The 17,476-nt window shown below is 43.6% G+C and overlaps 1 protein-coding gene across 2 annotated transcripts in view; it reads left to right on the forward strand.

Moving 5' to 3' along the window:
• The first annotated feature begins 3,167 nt into the window (after window positions 1-3,167).
• klhdc10 (kelch domain containing 10) overlaps window positions 3,168-17,476 on the forward strand; it is a 35,372-nt gene continuing 21,063 nt past the window's right edge. For both annotated transcript variants that reach the window (XR_010967112.1, XM_068005197.1), the window contains exon 1: window positions 3,168-3,536. Coding sequence is in view for 1 of the 2 variants with exons in the window: in XM_068005197.1 (XP_067861298.1) it covers window positions 3,458-3,536 (79 nt within the window). In the remaining variant the exon portion in view is untranslated. The remainder of the gene's footprint in view (window positions 3,537-17,476) is intronic.

A 17,476-nucleotide genomic window follows, 5' to 3' on the forward strand; every position in this document is an offset into this window, starting at 1 on the left:
CCACCATGTCAAGTTGTAAAATTGAATTCAATAAGTCTGTAACTTATCAGCAAGCACCAGAAAATCACCATGTAAGTATCTTCGAACAAACTGGGTTGCCCTGATGAACCTTGAAAAACTAACAAAAGTGTCACCATAAAATTTTAATTTTTTTTGACACAAGTAATAAACACCCAATCATACGAATTAAATCAGAGTGCAATTATCCTCATCAACTGCGCACTCCAGTCCCTGTGTTGCCCACCGGTCACGGAAAGCCTCAAGTGTACCGGCAGACACCGTGAGCTCCCTCTCCAGGGCTACCTGAGCGCAGGGAATGCCGCAGAACAGAGGCAAACGGTTGGAGCGACCGCTCCCACGGGCCGCGTCCAGCCTGGACCTGTAGGTGGTCACCTTGGCCAGGATTGCCATTGTAGCTACTAGATCATTATAAAAACCCAACCAGTTCACTAATGTCCTTTAGAGTGGGGAACCTGCCACCCCAACCCAGTCTGGCCTACATGTGACTCCAGTCCCACGCTACATGGTTGACTCTTAATACCCTTGGGGTAACCAGGGATGACCAGTAAATACTGCCTTGCCAGTGTTGCCTACATCCCAACAACAAATTTGAAAAATCTATAATATATTAAAAATCTTATGTCTGCATACACTTCCTGTCTACATAACCTGTTGTCACACTTTTGTATCACCTTTTTCTCATTATAAATTCTTATTGTTACATTTATAATAGAAACTGTCCATGTAAATGCTGTAATTGCAGCCTCTTGCCAGTATCAGCACTGTAATGCATCAGTTTTTGCATCTCTTCAGCCTGTACTGCAGTGAAACTCCTATGTTCCAACCAACTCAGCTTCATAAATTGCAGTTTTGTTGTTTAAATAATAATAATATAAAACCAACCTTAGTAAGACCACAGTTGGAGTATTGTGTACAGTTTTGGACTTCACACTATGGGACTGATGTTGAGGCAACAGAGAGGACACAGCACAGATTCTCGAGGATGCTGCTTGGTATGAGGAAATACAAACACAAACAAAGACTTGAAAAGTTGGTGCTGTTTTCGTTAGAACAGAAGAGATTACTGGTTCGATAGAGGTGTTTACAATTATGAAGGAGTGGGACAGAGCATAAAGAAACAGACTGTTTCCAGTAATTCAGGTCTAGAGCACATTGATATAAGATTAAATGTAAGGGATTTAGGACAGAGAGCAGATACATCGGGGGTTGTGAGGGTGTGAAATGCACTACCAGAGTTAGTGATTGAAAACAGAAACCATGTCAACATTAAAGAATATTGGTTGAAGGGGAATGAAGGGATATGAAAACAAGGCGGGCACATGGGATTAGAACTATGCTCATGTGGAGGATAAACAGTTAGGAACATAGGAACAGGAGTAGGCTATTCAGCCCCTCGTGCCTGCTCCGCCATTTGATAAGATCATGGCTGATCTGTGATCTAACTCCATATACCTGCCTTTGGCCCATATCCCTTAATATCTTTGGTTGCCAAAAAGCTATCTATCTCAGATTTAAATTTAGCCGATTGTTGGTTTGACCGATCAGCCTGTTTACGCATTATATTTAATATGTAATTCTATGTAATTTTAATTCAAAATAAGGACAGAATTTATGACTTTAAAATGAGGACTAATCTGCTCCTTGGCCTGGCCGAGGTGGCCATTCACAGGTTCAGGTTGGACGCGGCTCATGGGGCAGTCGCTCTGGCTGCCTCGCTTCCGCGGCCTTGCCCGTGTCCGCCTGTACGCTTCAGGCTTTCCGCGACCGGTGGGCACCACAAGGACTGGAGTGCAGAGTAGATAATAGTAACAATGCTATGATTTAATTTGATAAGTTTCCCTTGTCCTTTTTTATGATTTAGGTTTGATTATTCGTGCCCCTTATAACAAAATGAGGACTAAACTACACTTGTGTGCCCAGGTTCAATTATCCCCTGCCCTAGTCTTGGCTTGTGGTAATACTCTTACCTCTGAGTCAGAAGGTCATGGGTTCAAGTTCCACTCCAGAGACTCGAGCACATAATCCAGGCTGACACTTCAGTGAACGAGTGTAGCACTGTTGGAGGTGTTGTTATTTGGATGAGATGGTAAACCGAGACCCCTCTGCCCTCGCAGGTGGAAGTAAAAGATCCCATGGCACTATTTCAAAGAAGAGCAGGGGAGTTCTTCTGGTGTCCTGGCCAATATTTATCCCTCAACCAACATTCACTAAAAAAAAATTGTCATTTTATCTCATTACTGTTTGTGGGATCTTGCCGTGCGCAAATTGGCTGCTGCGTTTCCCCACATTACAATCGTGACTACACTTCAAAAGTAATTCATTGGCTGTAAAGCACTTTGGGAGGCCCTGAAAGGTGCTGCATAAATGCAAGTCCTTTCATTCTTTACACTGCACCTAAAGACTACACTTGGTCTTGTGGGCAACGCCACGGGTGATCGAGTAATATTCCTTCTGTACAATATAAAATAAAAACAGAAAATGCTGGAGAAGCTCAGCAAGTGTGGAGAAAGAAACAGAGAATTATGAGAAGTTTTGATAGTGGAAATAGGGAGAAACTGTTTCCACTAACAGGACGGTCAGTATCCAGAGGTCACAGATTTCAGAACCACTGGGGGTGGGGGTGGAAAATGAGAATTTTTAAAAAATATATAAACATAGCGAGTTGTGATGATCTGGAATGTGCTGCCTGAAAGGGTGGTGGAAGCAGATTCAATAATAACTTTCAAAAGGAAATTGGATAAATACTAGAAATGGAAACATTTGCAGGGCAATGGAGAAATAAGAGGAGTGGGACTTTAAGATAATGTCAGGACTGGAAGATGTGAAAAGAGTTAAAAGTTTTTAAGCAAGTACATTTTTTTTTCTTTTTTTTTTCCTGTGGGGTGTGCTTAAGAACTAAAAACCAAACAAACCAAAACCAAGTGTTCAAATCAAAATTTTATTATCCACGTTCAGGATGAGCAAGTACATTTGGAGCAAGGACAAATTTGAACGATGATATCGGCGTTCGGTTATATTCCCTCTCCCGGGGCTGCCCCTTTAAGGCCGACGTTGAGCTGGCTTGGAGCTCGATTAGTCATTCCTGAGTCGGCTCACCTCATAATAAGGCGGCCGGGGATTGGGCGGGCCGGCGCTTTTGCGCCTTGTTTGTGTTGTGAGGGGAAGGAGCGGGATGTCGGCCGGCGGCGGCGGGCTCTAGTCCTCGGCTCCTCGGCGGGCTCTGGTCCTCGGGTCCTCGGCGGGCTCTAGTCCTCGGCGGGCGCTCGGGCCCTGCGGCGGTGGGGGGGGGGTCACTGATCTGTCTATTTATTTAAAAACATTTTAAGGTGGTGGTGGTAGGAGTAGGAAGGAGGTGGGGCCTCCCCCCCCCCCCACCCCCTCCGTGTGTCGGGTCCGCTAGGCGGCCGCTGCCGGCACCGGCCGCTGCTCTGCGGGGATGTCGGAGCCGCCGCCGCCGCCGCCGCTTCTCAGTCAGTTCGTGAAGGTAACGGGGAGGCCGCAGGCCGGGCCGCCAGGTCAGTGTCAGCTCCAGCTTCCAGCGCACCCTGCAACCCCCCCCCCCCCTCCTCCTCCTCCTCCCCCCCCCCTCTCTCACAGCGATCACCTCCTCACATATAATATATATATTAAAAAGCCCTAAATGTGACTGGTTGGAAACCAATAACTGTTGGACATTTTAAACATTATAAGAGAAAAAGACTGAGGCTCTTTCCTTTTAGAAAAGCGAAGGTTGAGGGGTGACCTGATCGAGGTCTTTTAAGATTATGAAAGGGTTTGATGGGGTAGCCAGATGTTTCTACTTGTGGGGGAGACCAGAACTAGGGGGCCATAAATATAACCGTCACTAATAAATCCAATAGGGAATTCAGGAGACACTACTTTACCCTGAGAATGTGGAACTTGCTACCACAAGGAGTAGTTGAAGTGAAATGCATAGATGCATTTAAGAGGCAGGTGGATAAACACATGCGGGAGAAAGGAATAGAAGGTTATGCTTGTGGGTGAGGAGAGGAGGAAAGAGGCTTGTGTGGAGCATAAATGCCAGCATAGACCAGTTGGGGCTGAATGGCCTGTTTCTGTGATGTTGACTCTAACTATATAAGTTATATAGCATTTGGTGTCCTTTATGGTCTTTAGGTTTTCTTAGATCTAGTTGTTTGCAACCACCATCCTCATAAATGAGACCTGGACATTCATAAATTGTTGTAACTATAACTCCCTATCACTGCAGAACTATATTTACAAATAAGTTCATCAATATCCAGTTATAAATACCAGTGTAAATATGATCAGTTGTAAACTAATAATGGTTGGAATTTTATGTTTTTGCATCCAAACACCTTTTATGGTCTTTAGATTCTATATACAATTGTATGCAAACAACATCCACATAATTGAGATCTGAATGTGTGTAAATAGTTGTAATGATATCTGTCAGGTCAGTGTTTGTATCTGCTCCATCTCATATACTGACACCAATGCATGTCCAACATAAATATTGAGTACTTGTATAAATGTGCCCATAAATGTAACTCATTTTGAATAGTTATAAACTTTTAAAAGTAAATTGTGTGACTATTCTTGGGTTCAAGTTGTATACAAAGTGTGTGTGTGTATATACACATGCACATGTATGTCTGCCCTAACAATTGTTAATCATTTTATAAACTGCTGTTATGTCAAGTCCTGTACCAATGGCATGCACAAATATAGGTACAGATGTGAGTAGTTCTAACTAGAACCATCAGGAGTGACAGCACCAGCTCTAACAGCTTGTTACATAGTGGCTCTTGTGTGCAGGCAGATGATCTTACAAGGAGGGAAGGCACACAATGGACACTAAGCATAGGAAAAAAGGTGAGAAATGGAGAGGCCAGAATGAGAAACTGAAGATAGGGGTGACAGAGATGGGTGGCCAGGTGGAGGTGACTTCCAGATGCTGGGAGCATAGTGGCTAAATAAGCAGCAGTGGAAGTGAGGATTGAGATGTTTAGTGTTGGATGGGTATATGCAGAGGCAGAAGGTAAGGGGAGATCACAAAGGTCAGCCATGGAGTGATTTGAAAATAAAGAAATGAATTTTGAGTGCAATGTGTTGTGGCATAGGTAGCCAGCAAGGACTGGGTGATGGGAGTGTGAGATTTAGAATCTTATAGCACATAAGGAGGCCATTTGTGCCTGTGCTGGCTCTTTGAAAGCATTATCTTAAAGTCCCACTCCTCTTCTTTCTCCATTGCCCTGCAAATGTTTCCATTTCTAGTATTTATCCAATTTCCTTTTGAAAGTTATTATTGAATCTGCTTCCACCGCCCTTTCAGGCAGCACATTCCAGATCATCACAACTCGCTATGTTTATATATTTTTTTTAAAATTCTCATTTTCCACCCCCACCCCCAGTGGTTCTGAAATCTGTGACCTCTGGATACTGACCGTCCTATTAGTGGAAACAGTTTCTCCCTATTTCCACTATCAAAACTTCTCATAATTCTGAACATCTCTACCTAACTACTTTATGCAAAGGATGAATGTGTGGGATAGACAACCAGGGGAGGCTGGAGGGCTGACTGAATTGGTAAATTAGAGGAAGGGATGTGAGATTTCATGGAATGATATTTTCTGGACATTGGGACTGCAAATAAACTGTAGTGGACTTTACCAGTCATTTATAGGGTAGATAAAGCAAGGCTTCACCACACTGTATATATTTGTAGCCATTTGTACAATATTTATTTATCTCGATCGATCTTCCTGAGCTTGGAATATAATTCCTGTAAGTGTTACACTGCCTTCCTGTAACGCTTTCCCCAGTTAGTTTGTTGATAGCACTCTGTTAGAAAAGTGTATCCTCTTGCACTGTGGGCAATCCCACGGGAGATTGGCTAGTATTTATATAAAATTTTTGTGTGCATCCCCTTCCTATCTTGTCTGTCACATGATGCTTAATCATTGTTTCTCTATCATATTAGAAGATAGACATATAAAGAAACTAGTAATTGGAATATACAGACAAACTCTCAAACAGAAAATGTCAGCCTTAATGTCTGCAGGCTCTTAATTGATGTACGTATGAACTCACCAAAGTTCACTTAATATCAATTAGACTTTGTAACCAAGGCTAGAGTCTAATTGATATTAAACACTGGCGAATTCATACATGGGTCAATTAACAATATGATGTGCTTTACATGGTTCATATATACAGGAAAATTGTACCATTACATCCTCCAACTACAATGCTACGGGATATTTGGTGTATGTATAATAATTCTGAACATGGATAGTTATACTTTCTATTTAATTAGTTTATACATTGTTAAATTTCTAGCATAAAAACAATTGCATAAAAGGATCTCCTTCCCCTCGTTGTTCTCTTTTTGTGTATTCTTACTCTCTCTCTCATCGTGCTTTCTCTCGCTCACTTGTTTTGTGCATCAAAATAGGCCACGTTGCAAAGCCAGACGCGTCCCTTCTATTGAGTTCAACTTGTCAGGTCTGATTTCTATACCTTGAGCTGATTTGAGTGTTTTACACTTTATTTGCAATGCTTGTTTATAAATTAAAGCCATGTTTTATGACGTCCCATTTCAATGGCAATAGGTTCCCTTTGTTACCACAATTTGAACTTGTCTACAAATGGCATTATCAAGCTTTGTGTGTCTCGCACGTTTTATAAACAAAAGCTGTCTTTCACAGCTGTCCATGTTGAGTGTGAGATTGCAGACTCTCAAACAGATGGAGCTGTGTTTGATTTTTGAGTGAAGTACATCAAAACAGAACTAAATTGGCATCGGAACATAGGAACAGGAGTAGGCCATTCAGCCCCTTGTGCCTGCTCCGCCATTTGATAAGATCATGGCTGATCTGTGATCTAACTCCATATACCTGCCTTTGGCCCATATCCCTTAATACTTTTGGTTGCCAAAAAGCTATCTATCTCAGATTTAAATTTAGCAATTGAGCTAGTATCAATTGCTGTTTGCGGAAGAGTTCCAAACTTCTACAGCCCCTTGTGTGTAGAAATGTTTTCTAATCTCGCTCCTGAAAGACTCTGCCCCCTACTCCTAAAATCCCCCAACCAGTGGAAATAGTTTCTCTCTATCCACCCTATCCGTTCCCTTAATATCTTAAACTTCGATCAGATCACCCCTTAACCTTCGAAACTCTAGAGAATACAGCCCCAATTTGTGTAATCTCTCCTCGTAACTTAACCCTTGAAGTCCGGGTATCATTCTAGTAAACCTACGCTGCACTCCCTCCAAGGCCAATATGTCCTTCCGAAGGTGCGGTGCCCAGAACTGCTCACAGTACTCCAGGTGCGGTCTAACCAGGGTTTTGTATAGCTGCAGCATAACTTCTGCCCCCTTGTACTCCAGTCCTCTAGATATAAAGGCCAGCATTCCATTAGCCGCCTTGATTATTTTCTGCACCTGTTCATGATACTTCAGTGATCTCTGTACCTGAAACCCTAAGTCCCTTTGGACATCCACTGTTTTTAACTTTTTACCATTTAATCTCAGAAGATCAAAAGATAGATGCAGATGAGGCAGGTCATTTGGCCTCCCCTTAACTCATCCAACCAGAAATACCTGAGAGCCAGCCCCCCACCTCACATCTCGGTGCAAATAGTTTTGGTGGGTTTGCCTCCACTATCCTCTTCTTTGTGTGAAGAGCCTCATGACATCGGTTCTATATTTGCCTTTCACTAGTTTGAGCCTGTTTCTCCCCCAACCCCTGCCCTACTGCCACAGTTTAATTTGAAGTAGTGTGCCTGATTTGCCTTTCCTAGACCCTTTGCTATCTTATATACCTCTTGGGTCTCCTCTATTGCCTTTTAAGGCTGAAAAGTCCATCATTCTCTAGTCTTATCTCCAAAACTCATCTTTCTGGTGCTAGAGACCAGACATGCCATTCTTGTCTTGGGGGCGGGGGGGGGTTAGATGTCTTCTTTCTATCTTAGTGACGAGAACTGTACACACGACTCAGTGGGGCCTAACTAGAGTGCTGCACAGTTTAACTTGTACTCCTGTGTTGGTTATATAGTTTAGTATTTTTAATTTGCTTTGCAGTGCCTAGGCATGTTGAGAGCCATGATCCTTGTATATCTCTTAATTTCACTGATGCTGCTCTTCACCATTCATGGACTATGTTTGGTGCCCATTTTTGTTTCTCTCTATCCACTTATCCTTATTAAATTTCACCTGCAAATTTTCTGCACACTTATATATTTGGTCTGTCATTCTTTCTAGGTTTGTGGCTGTTTCCCCCCCCCCCCCCAGTTTCAGTCACTCCTCCCTCTTCCAAAATTTGGTATCCCAGCAAATTTGAGCACCTTTTTGCTTGTACCCATGTCTCTAAACCATAGAGGTTTCAACAGCAAACCTTGGGGCACTCCACTCAGTATGCTCTTTCTTCCCAGTTGCCCCAAACATGACTCCTTTATGGACCTACTGCTTCCTACCCTTCAGGCAGATTATTAGCCATTGTGTTTGGGCTGGTGCTAGCTCTCCAACTGGAGCTGTCCACTGTAATCCCATTTATGTTCCTTGTCCTTTCCCTGTATCTTTTTATATTCTTCCAATACAAATGCATATCCAATTCCTTAAATGATTCAGTCTCTGCCTCAATATCCACTTGTGGTAAAGCATTCCACATTCTAATATCCCTCTGTGTGAACAGATTTCTAGCTTTCTCCTTTGTTTTTCTAGTTATCAATTTGCCAACCAGTGGAAAGTCTTTCACTAAACCTCTATTTTGAAAACCCTGTTAACTGCCCCTTGTGTTCTAATTGAAAATAGCCCCGATGTTTCAAGCTTTTCTTTATAACTACCGCCTCTTATTCCTGCTATCAATCAACCGAATCTTCACTGCACCCTTTCTATGCCTCTAATAGCCTTCCATTAATGTGATACCCAGAAATTAGCACGCGACTCCCACTGTGGCCTAAACAATGCTTCGTACAAACTTAACGTTTTGTTCCTGTTATATTCAGTGGCCTCGTGTAAAATCCAGAATCCCATTTTTCCTGCACTCTCTCCCTTGTAGATCTGTTTCCTGAGATCTCTGTCCTGCCATCCTGTGAAGACTTGAAGTTTAGGGTTTACTTCCTTTCACCATTCTCTGTCCCAAAATGTACGGCTTCGCTTACCTCTGTATCTGCTCACTCCATAACCTGCCTGTCGTCCTACAGTCTCTTGTGGTGAGGCCATCAGGATAGCAATTATGGAGGAAATGGAAATATCATACGGGCGGAGTGAGGGGTGGTCTTCAGAGACAGGAGGTCTGGCACGCTATTGGGGAGAAGAGAATTGTACTCCATATTTTAATCAGCACTGCATCCAACCTGGTGCTGCTTAATGCTGACTTCGAATGTCAGAGGAGAAAAATAAATTTGATTTTTGTACTTTTGCCCCAAGTGCTGATATTGGTAAGTTTTGAACTTTCCAAACTGGGTTTTTTTCTTACTAAATTCCAGGTGATCTTTTGCCCTGCAGATTGGGACATCCTGTGGAGGTGAAAGGTACCATATAAATGCAAGTTTTTCTTTTTCTACTCCAACAGTTGCCTTGCTGGCCTCCCATGTTCTGCTTTTTACATATTACAGCTCCTCCAATTCTGCTGCCTGCATCCTATCCCACACTAAGTCCTGTTACCCTATCGTCCACGTCCTCACCAACGTTCATTAGCTCCCTACCTCCCGAAGGATTTCAAATTCCAAGTACTCCCCTCCCCCCACTCCCACTTCATCAGCCGCCTTCAGCCCAATATTCCTGCACATGTCATCTGCTCTTCCAATTCTGGCCTCTTTTGCACCCCCAAAATCTCACCTTCAGCCATCTCAGCCCCACACTCTGGAAAGCTCTCCCTACACCCCTGTGCCTTGTTCTTCCTCTTCCATCTTCACAAACCTCCTCCACACCTACCTCTTGACTCACTCCTTTGGCTGCCACTCCTAATCCTTTCCTCACTACTGCTCAGGGACTGGCTATTGCTGCCTCTGGGATGTGCTTTGGGATGTTTTATTACACTCAAAGTACAAGTGGGTGTTGAGTGTTGGGGGAGGAAAGGGGAAAGAAATCGATCAGGAAAAGGAACTGATAGGGCAGCATTCATTTGCTGCTTTATACTGAAACAGTTGGGGGGAAAAGTGGAAGAGGTGACCAGGTGAACTCGAGCAATTGTGGCTAGAGGATGCCAAGATTGGGTTTTAAAACTTGTGTATTGTAGGAGGTGGGGAAGTCTTTGTAAGAGAAAGGGCAGAGTGGTGGGGCAAGGAGTTCTACAGTTTTAAAGATCCTGGTAAAGAATGGGTTACAGGTGGGAGATGGTACAACAAGTCTTAATTGTTTGCCTAGGCCAAGACACATTTTCCAGCTGTAACCCATTACTGGATGTAAGGTGGTAGAGCAGTTCTTAGTACTTACAGCAAAAGCAACATCCTTTGTGCCACTGCTTCCATCCACATTCGTTCTGTTCTAAAGGGATTTACTACAAGTGCAAGTTAGAGGACGAGTTAACCAGCATGGCCGAGTGCAATGACCCACAGCCTCATTTAATGTGCCATCAGGAGCCAGCGAGCTCTACCACAAAGCAACAGTGGACTAGGACCCAGTTACCTGCCAGCCGTCTTGACCAAAGAAAGCTGCTCATGGAAAGAACAAAAGCTTTAAAAACTCGGTTTTTATATTGGGCAACATAGTCTGGTGTGCCGTTAGAATAGGCAAACTGTGTGTAGGTTGACAGTTGTCTCACTTGGACAAACTTTTCACAATCTCACTTTCCTCTTCCACTGTTAAAAGGCAGAACGAAACTGCTAAATGCTAGTGTTAAATTCCTTCCATTACCAAAGCAGGAAGGTGATCACTGGGAAACAGAGGTCCCCAAAGGTAATTCTACAGCATCGCAAAGGCCAAAGTAGTTGCCCAAAACAGTGAAGGGATCGAATGGATTAGATCACAATACCAAAGTGGAGGCAACCGTTTTCAAAGTGTGAATTGAAACATTCAACAAATATGTCGTGCTAACAAGACACAACAGTTTGCGATCCTGAGAGTTGTCAACACACTGACAAAATTGCTCCATGTATTCTGCTGAACAAAGATCGGGTATATTCTGAAATGCAATCTCTAATCCCCACCCCCCCGCTGTCCACATCAGTTCCCAGCCAGTACAAGTACCAGTCAGTGGGCTGTGGTCCCTGACGTAGGTTTTTTTAATTTAAAAACAAAATTCCAGTGTAACATCTGGCATTATATTAACTCTATTCATAACATAAAATGCATGTCTAGCATCCACATTCAACCGCTGTGTAATTAAATCCAGCACTGCCTCAGCACAATTGGTACTCCAGCAATGATTGGTGCTTAATCTTCCAAACTAAATTTTCCTCTTCTCCCCCTACGTTGCTTTTCACCAAAGTAATTGCTATCGGAAAAGATTGCTTTACGCATGATGTATAACTATTGCAAACTAAATGCTTGCAATCAAGCCCATCAATCGTGCCACTGAGCTCGGTCTAGGATCCGAGCCAACTCTCTTGGAGCAGCGGTCGAGGATGCTCGCCTTTGCGTGAAAGGAGTTGTTGGAAGGAAATATTTCAGTGATTTTTAAATTACAAGGCTTTCCAATAGTTGGGTAGCAATTTGGGATTTAACACTTCATTATTTATGAAGACTGAGAGGTGACCTGATAAAGGTCTTTAAAATAATGAAGTGGGGGGGGGGGGGGGGGAGGGGTTTGATAGAAAAGATGTTTCCACTTGTCAGGGAGTCAAAAACTACAAGCCATAAATATAAAATAGTCACTAATAAATCCAATAGGGAATTCAGAAGAAACTTCTTTACTCAGAGTGAGAATGTGGAACTTGCTACCAAATAAAGTGGTTGAGGCGAATAGCATAGACACATTTAAGGGGAGGCTAGAAAAATACATGAGGGAGAAAGGAATAGAAGGATATGTTGACAGGGTGAGATGAAATAAAGTGGGAGGAGGCTCATTCGGAGCATAAAAACAGTCATAGACCAGTTGGGGCGAATGGCCTGTTTTTGTGCTGTAAATTGAGGTCCTAAAGTGCTTTACAGCCAATGAAGTACTTTTGAAGTGTGGTCACTTTTGTAATGTAGGAAACGTGGCAGACGATTTGTGCATAGCAAGGTCCCACAAATAGCAATGTGATCTGTTTTAATGATGTTAGTTGAGGGATAAATATTGGCCAGGACACTAGGGAGAATCCCCTTCTCTTCGAAATAATGCCAAGGGATCTTTTACGTCCACCTGAGAGGGTGGGCAGGGCCTCGGTTTACCATCTCATCCGAAAGACGGCACCACCAACAGTGCAGCATTCGCTCAGTTAGGGCACTGAGGTGTCAACGCCCCTAAGCTGAAGTTAAAATGGGGGATGAGCAGCACAGACCAGGAGGGTCGAAGGTTCAATCCCTGGTGTTAGCTGATCCCAGTAAGTGCATCACAATTAACCTGAGTCCTTCAGTTAGGAAAAGGTTAAGGTTCCTATTCCCAATCGCTGTCCAGTGACCCCAAGATCAGGTTTGGCTCTAATGTGTGCTGCAGTTGATTAATGCGAACAGTCGCTGTCTAGGCTCACGTGTGAAAGTGGCCACTTGGCTGAGGGCCCCTGGAAATGCAGAGCTTTACGCCAGCAAGGAATGATGTCGTCGGGGGAGAGGTAGGAAGAGAACTGGCAGGAAAAGGAGGGAGGAGAGGAAGAAAATGTGAAAATATTTAGATATTTATCCCGAAAGAAATGTGACTTGTCAGTGCTACAAATTAACCTGAAAGACCAATGCTTATTTTAGGAGAGGGAAAGTTGATAATGTTTCAGACCCAATAGCTCCTATTTTCTCTGGAGCCTTGATTGCCCAAATGTGGTAGCGATGCCCTTTTAATTACTTGCATACAGCTTTCTGCTGTTCGACAGGTGTGCATTATTGAAAGTATTACACAAACAGAATTAAAAGGGAAACACAAACTATACTGCCCATTTGTGCACAAGTTATGCAGAGACGGTGAAACTCTACGAAGACCAGGAGATTGTCTACTTCATTCAATGTGAATGACGACAAAATGTATTGATGGGTTTCTCGGTGGTTCCTGACTCTTGACTGGCCCTTGGAAAACATCCAGCCCCACTGACTGTATCTGTCGTGTTGTATAGTCTGGTTCTAAAATTCTAGAGCTGAGGTGGTGGGGAGGAAGGTTGGAGAGTAAAACTCACTGCAAAGGACAGTGGCTTTGACCAGTCTGTTTTCCCAAGTCTCTCTAGCTGCTGGATCAGTGTTGTTGAAAAATTATATTTTTTTGCCCTCTGTTTATTCAGGGAAGATGCTGGGTGCAGAACTGTCTTCTTGGAAAAGACTGGTGTTTGAGTGCAGTCTTCATGTGGTACCTGGGGTAGAGGGGAGAAGCAGTGGTCACAGAGTTCAGTTTGCCTGCAGAGGCTGTCACCTGTTAAAGGGTGCAGCTGTTGCTGGTCTGGCTATATTGAAGTACCCACTCTCATTTCAGAAAGGAGAATTCCCTCCTGTTAGCTCAGCAAAGACCTTGAATTGCTGGCAGCTATGCAAAGGAGCAGCTGGTCCAGCGTCTCGTGTTGCGTGATGGTGCGACCCGAGACTGCCTGAGTTGGTGCCCCGTGAGTTGACTGCGGTCACTTCGTTTATTCTCGTACATGGTGACTGATCAGGAAGCAACTCCCCTTCAGGCTGTACAAACGGTAAAAAAAACCAAACAAACTCCGCTGCCTGTATCCTAACTTGCACCAAGTCTCGTTCACCCATCACTCCTGTGCTTGCTGATCTACATTGGCTCCCGGTCCGGCAGTGCCTCCATTCTAAAATTCTATCCTTGTTTTCAAATCCCTCCGTGGCCTTGCCCCTCCCTATCTCTAACCTACAACCCTCCGAGATCTCTGTGCTCCTCCAATTCTGGCCTCGTGCATCCCTGATTCTAATCGCTCCACCATTAAGTGTTCCTTAAAACCTACCTTGACCTATCCTAATATCTCAATGGCTTGGTGTCAAATTTTGTTTGATAGCGCTACTGTAAAGCACCTTGGGACGTTTTATACGTTAAAGGCACTATATAAATGCAAATTGTTGTTGAAAATGCCAGTAATACACAAGTCTGTTCAGCTCACATCCCGAAACATCAATTGATATGCCGTGTATATCCAGCATTTTCTGTTGATTTCACATTTCCAACCGTTGCGGTTTATACTCTTCGAGTTGTCTCCATTCATGAGTGTAGAAAATCTGGCAGAAAAGAATGACATGGGTATATTTTGCTCCATTCACTATTGAGCAGAAAAAAGTCCATTTTAAGTTCAAAGTGGGTTTCCCCCCTTTTAACCTCACACTTCCCCCCATTTGTGGCTGAAGGTAAATATACCCCAGGTTCTCTTTGCTTTTGTGTGACTTGATCCCATTTTGTTTGAGTTGCTGTGCGTGTCTGACTCATTGATAATTGTGGGGACAATCTCTAAGAAGAAAGTCTGATGGTTTCCTGTTGGGATATTCTTTGCCCCAGTCTCTGGATCCCTTACAGGTTTTTGAAGACTGGTGGTTGGAGCTGGTGAGACTCGTTTTCTGTCAATCGACTTTTGCTTTCTCTTTATGCTTCCCCCTCACTTTCTGAAAGATTTTGCAACGTTAAAGGTGAAATCCCTTGGACTCTACTCTGAGAGGAGATTAAGCCCTGCTCCCTCTAAGCAATCTTGCCAGTCGTGTCTCCAACACTCCTCATTTATTCCTGTTTAATCACTTTCTTTCCTGCTGTTCACATAGCGAGTGCTGACGACTATGGTAAAGGCTTTGGGGTAATTGACTCCAGTAATACAAGGAAATTAAAATCTACCCATGGCAGAAGCCGTCTTGGTTACTGATAGTGATAACGTAGAATTACCTAGAATTTACAGCACAGAGGCCATTCGGTTCAACTGGTCTGCCGGTGTTTATGTTCCACACAAGCCACTTCCCACTCTCCTTAGTCAACCGCATCAGCATAACCTTCTATTCCTTTCTCCCTCATGTACTTATCTAGCTTCCCCTTAAAAGCATAGGGAGATTGGAAATGGGGCTCCCTTTGCATCATCTGATTCAGTAAATTTTCCCGGTCAGGCACTCTGCTTTTTCTGAGGGTGCTCGGCTGTCTTCAGGTTTGTGGGCAATGTCTGAATTGCAAGTAGTTTGTCACATAATGGAAACCATTCAGTGTCCCACCCAGAGTAAGTAGCCAACTGACCTGAACTGGCAGAGACCTAGTCCCTGTCCAGTGATTAACAATCAATTCCGTAAACACCAAAGCTCACTACTTTCACTTAAATCTCGCACCTAGAAATCTCTCTTTAGGGAAAGGAATAGGTTATTAAGCCCAACACTTATCTCGCTTAACCCCACCTACCTCTCCATTCTTTCTCTCTCCTCATCTAATTGACCCTTGAACCAATTTAGAAGCTGCTTCAATGTGCATTCTTTCGAGCTGTTTTCACAACTGTTATCCTCTGTGTGGTGTAGATCTTTCTGACTTCCCCTCTCTCCTTGCTTCCTCGTTTTTAAATTTATGTTGCCTAGTGATTAAATGTTTCAACTCTTTGCCATCATGATCAATTTGCCTGGATCAACTAGTCAATGTCCTTTTGTTTTGGGAAGAGGGATTTGCATAAAGAGCAGAGCTTTTGCAGCGAAACTACTTGGTATGTGGAGCTAAGTGGATTTCAAGTGGGAAGCCCAGCATTCTGTATGCTTGCCAGACCAAATGACCATCTTAACTTTTTGATGGTAAGGGTTCCCTCAATGACTGAGATACTTTAACCAACTAAGCCATACAGAGCAGGAAGGTCCCATTTTCAGTTCCTGGTCACTGCTATTCTCAGTCAGGGTGACATCAGGAGCATTTAAATTGGCCCCTGAACCCCTGCCAGGAGTAAACTTGTGTTGCCATTGGGTGAGGACAGTGATCTGGTTCTCGCAGGGCGAATGGCCATTCCATATGCCTATGGAGCCATACTCCATCCAGGAGTTCATGGTTTCAGGGCAGAAGGGAGAGAACAAAAGTGGTGGACAGAAGGTGGAGGAAATTATCCATGGGGGCTTGTCTCTCTAAGACTTTATTTTCCTAATCAGTTCCTAGATTCGGGGAATTTACCTGTCCAGTGTGTCATAGGTATTGCCAAAATAGACTCCATCCACTACTGAGCAATGAATGTTGGACAAGTTTCATGGCAAGATTGGCGTCTCAGTTTGACTGTTTACCGATGGCAGGGAGCAAATGTGTTGTATGTTTGGTTAATTTGAAGCCTTTTTTTCCATTGTCTTCACCAGTTGCTTTGCTCCTTTTGGAAATACAAATGTGTAGATCATAAAGATTGAGGCCAATGGGGAAAGAGGTGAGAGGAAGGCCCAACTAAAGTACTGGACCTAGAGCTGAAGTGTCGCAGCCTGAAAGGAGACTGGCTTTCCAAATGTCCCCACAGCTAGTGGGGATTCATTGTCTGATTTCCTTTGCAAAGCCTAGGAGAACACAGGCAGTGTTTGGTGCATCTATAATCTGTTGTAGGTTGTATGGATAATTGGATTACCAATGGGATATACTTTGGCACTGTAATCATGCTTCAAACTTCAAGTTACAGTAATTGAAAGAATGTGTTCATAAAGGAATAGACAGTCAAATGTGTTGTGGTTAATTGTAAATCTATAATTCTTCGGTGAAAGGATCCTGATTGGGGGTGGATTCCATCTTTACAATGGACACAGTGTTACTGTCCTCTCTTTTAATGGGGAATCAGTGTGGATTTACCCCATAATTTGCCTCTCTTCTGTGTATCCTGGCTACCTCCCTGGTAATTGTACAGGGGTGGGGACCTATTTAAGGAGCTAAACACGGTAGTTCCTGATTTTTTTTTCTCTCTCTCTCCCTCCGCTCAAAGCACTGACTCCTTGCTGGGATATCATTCCAAAGGTGCCAGCTGCCTTCATTGTCTTGTCACTGTTATTTATGTGAGAGTCCTGACAATGTCAAAAGGATACTTGACACTGACCTTGCCCACCCCATCCTCTTCCCCCTCTTTTTCTCCCTCCTCCCCCCCTCATATCCAGGGATGCTGAGGCTAATTATAGCATCCCCAGTATGGCCCCAGCTCAGAATCGTTTTGATGTTGCAGCAAAATACTGCAGATGTGGGAAACCCTGGAACAGAAATAGAAAATGCTGGAAACACTCAGCAGGTCAGATAGCATCTGTGGAGAGAACAAACCAGTTAACGTTTCAGACTTAGACCCCTTTGTCAAAATGTTCCTGGTCTCTGGGTCAGCTTCTCGCTGCATCCTTTAGACACCCTGTAAGGGTCCAGGGACCCCAGTTTGAAAACCTATGGTGTACACTTAGGGAGTTGGAATAGGAGTAGGCCATTCAGCCCTGCGTGTCTGTTCCACCGTTCAATTATATCGT

Source organism: Heptranchias perlo, chromosome 24 (genome assembly GCF_035084215.1).
Source record: "Heptranchias perlo isolate sHepPer1 chromosome 24, sHepPer1.hap1, whole genome shotgun sequence".
In the NCBI taxonomy this organism is placed as follows: Eukaryota; Metazoa; Chordata; class Chondrichthyes; order Hexanchiformes; family Hexanchidae; genus Heptranchias; species Heptranchias perlo.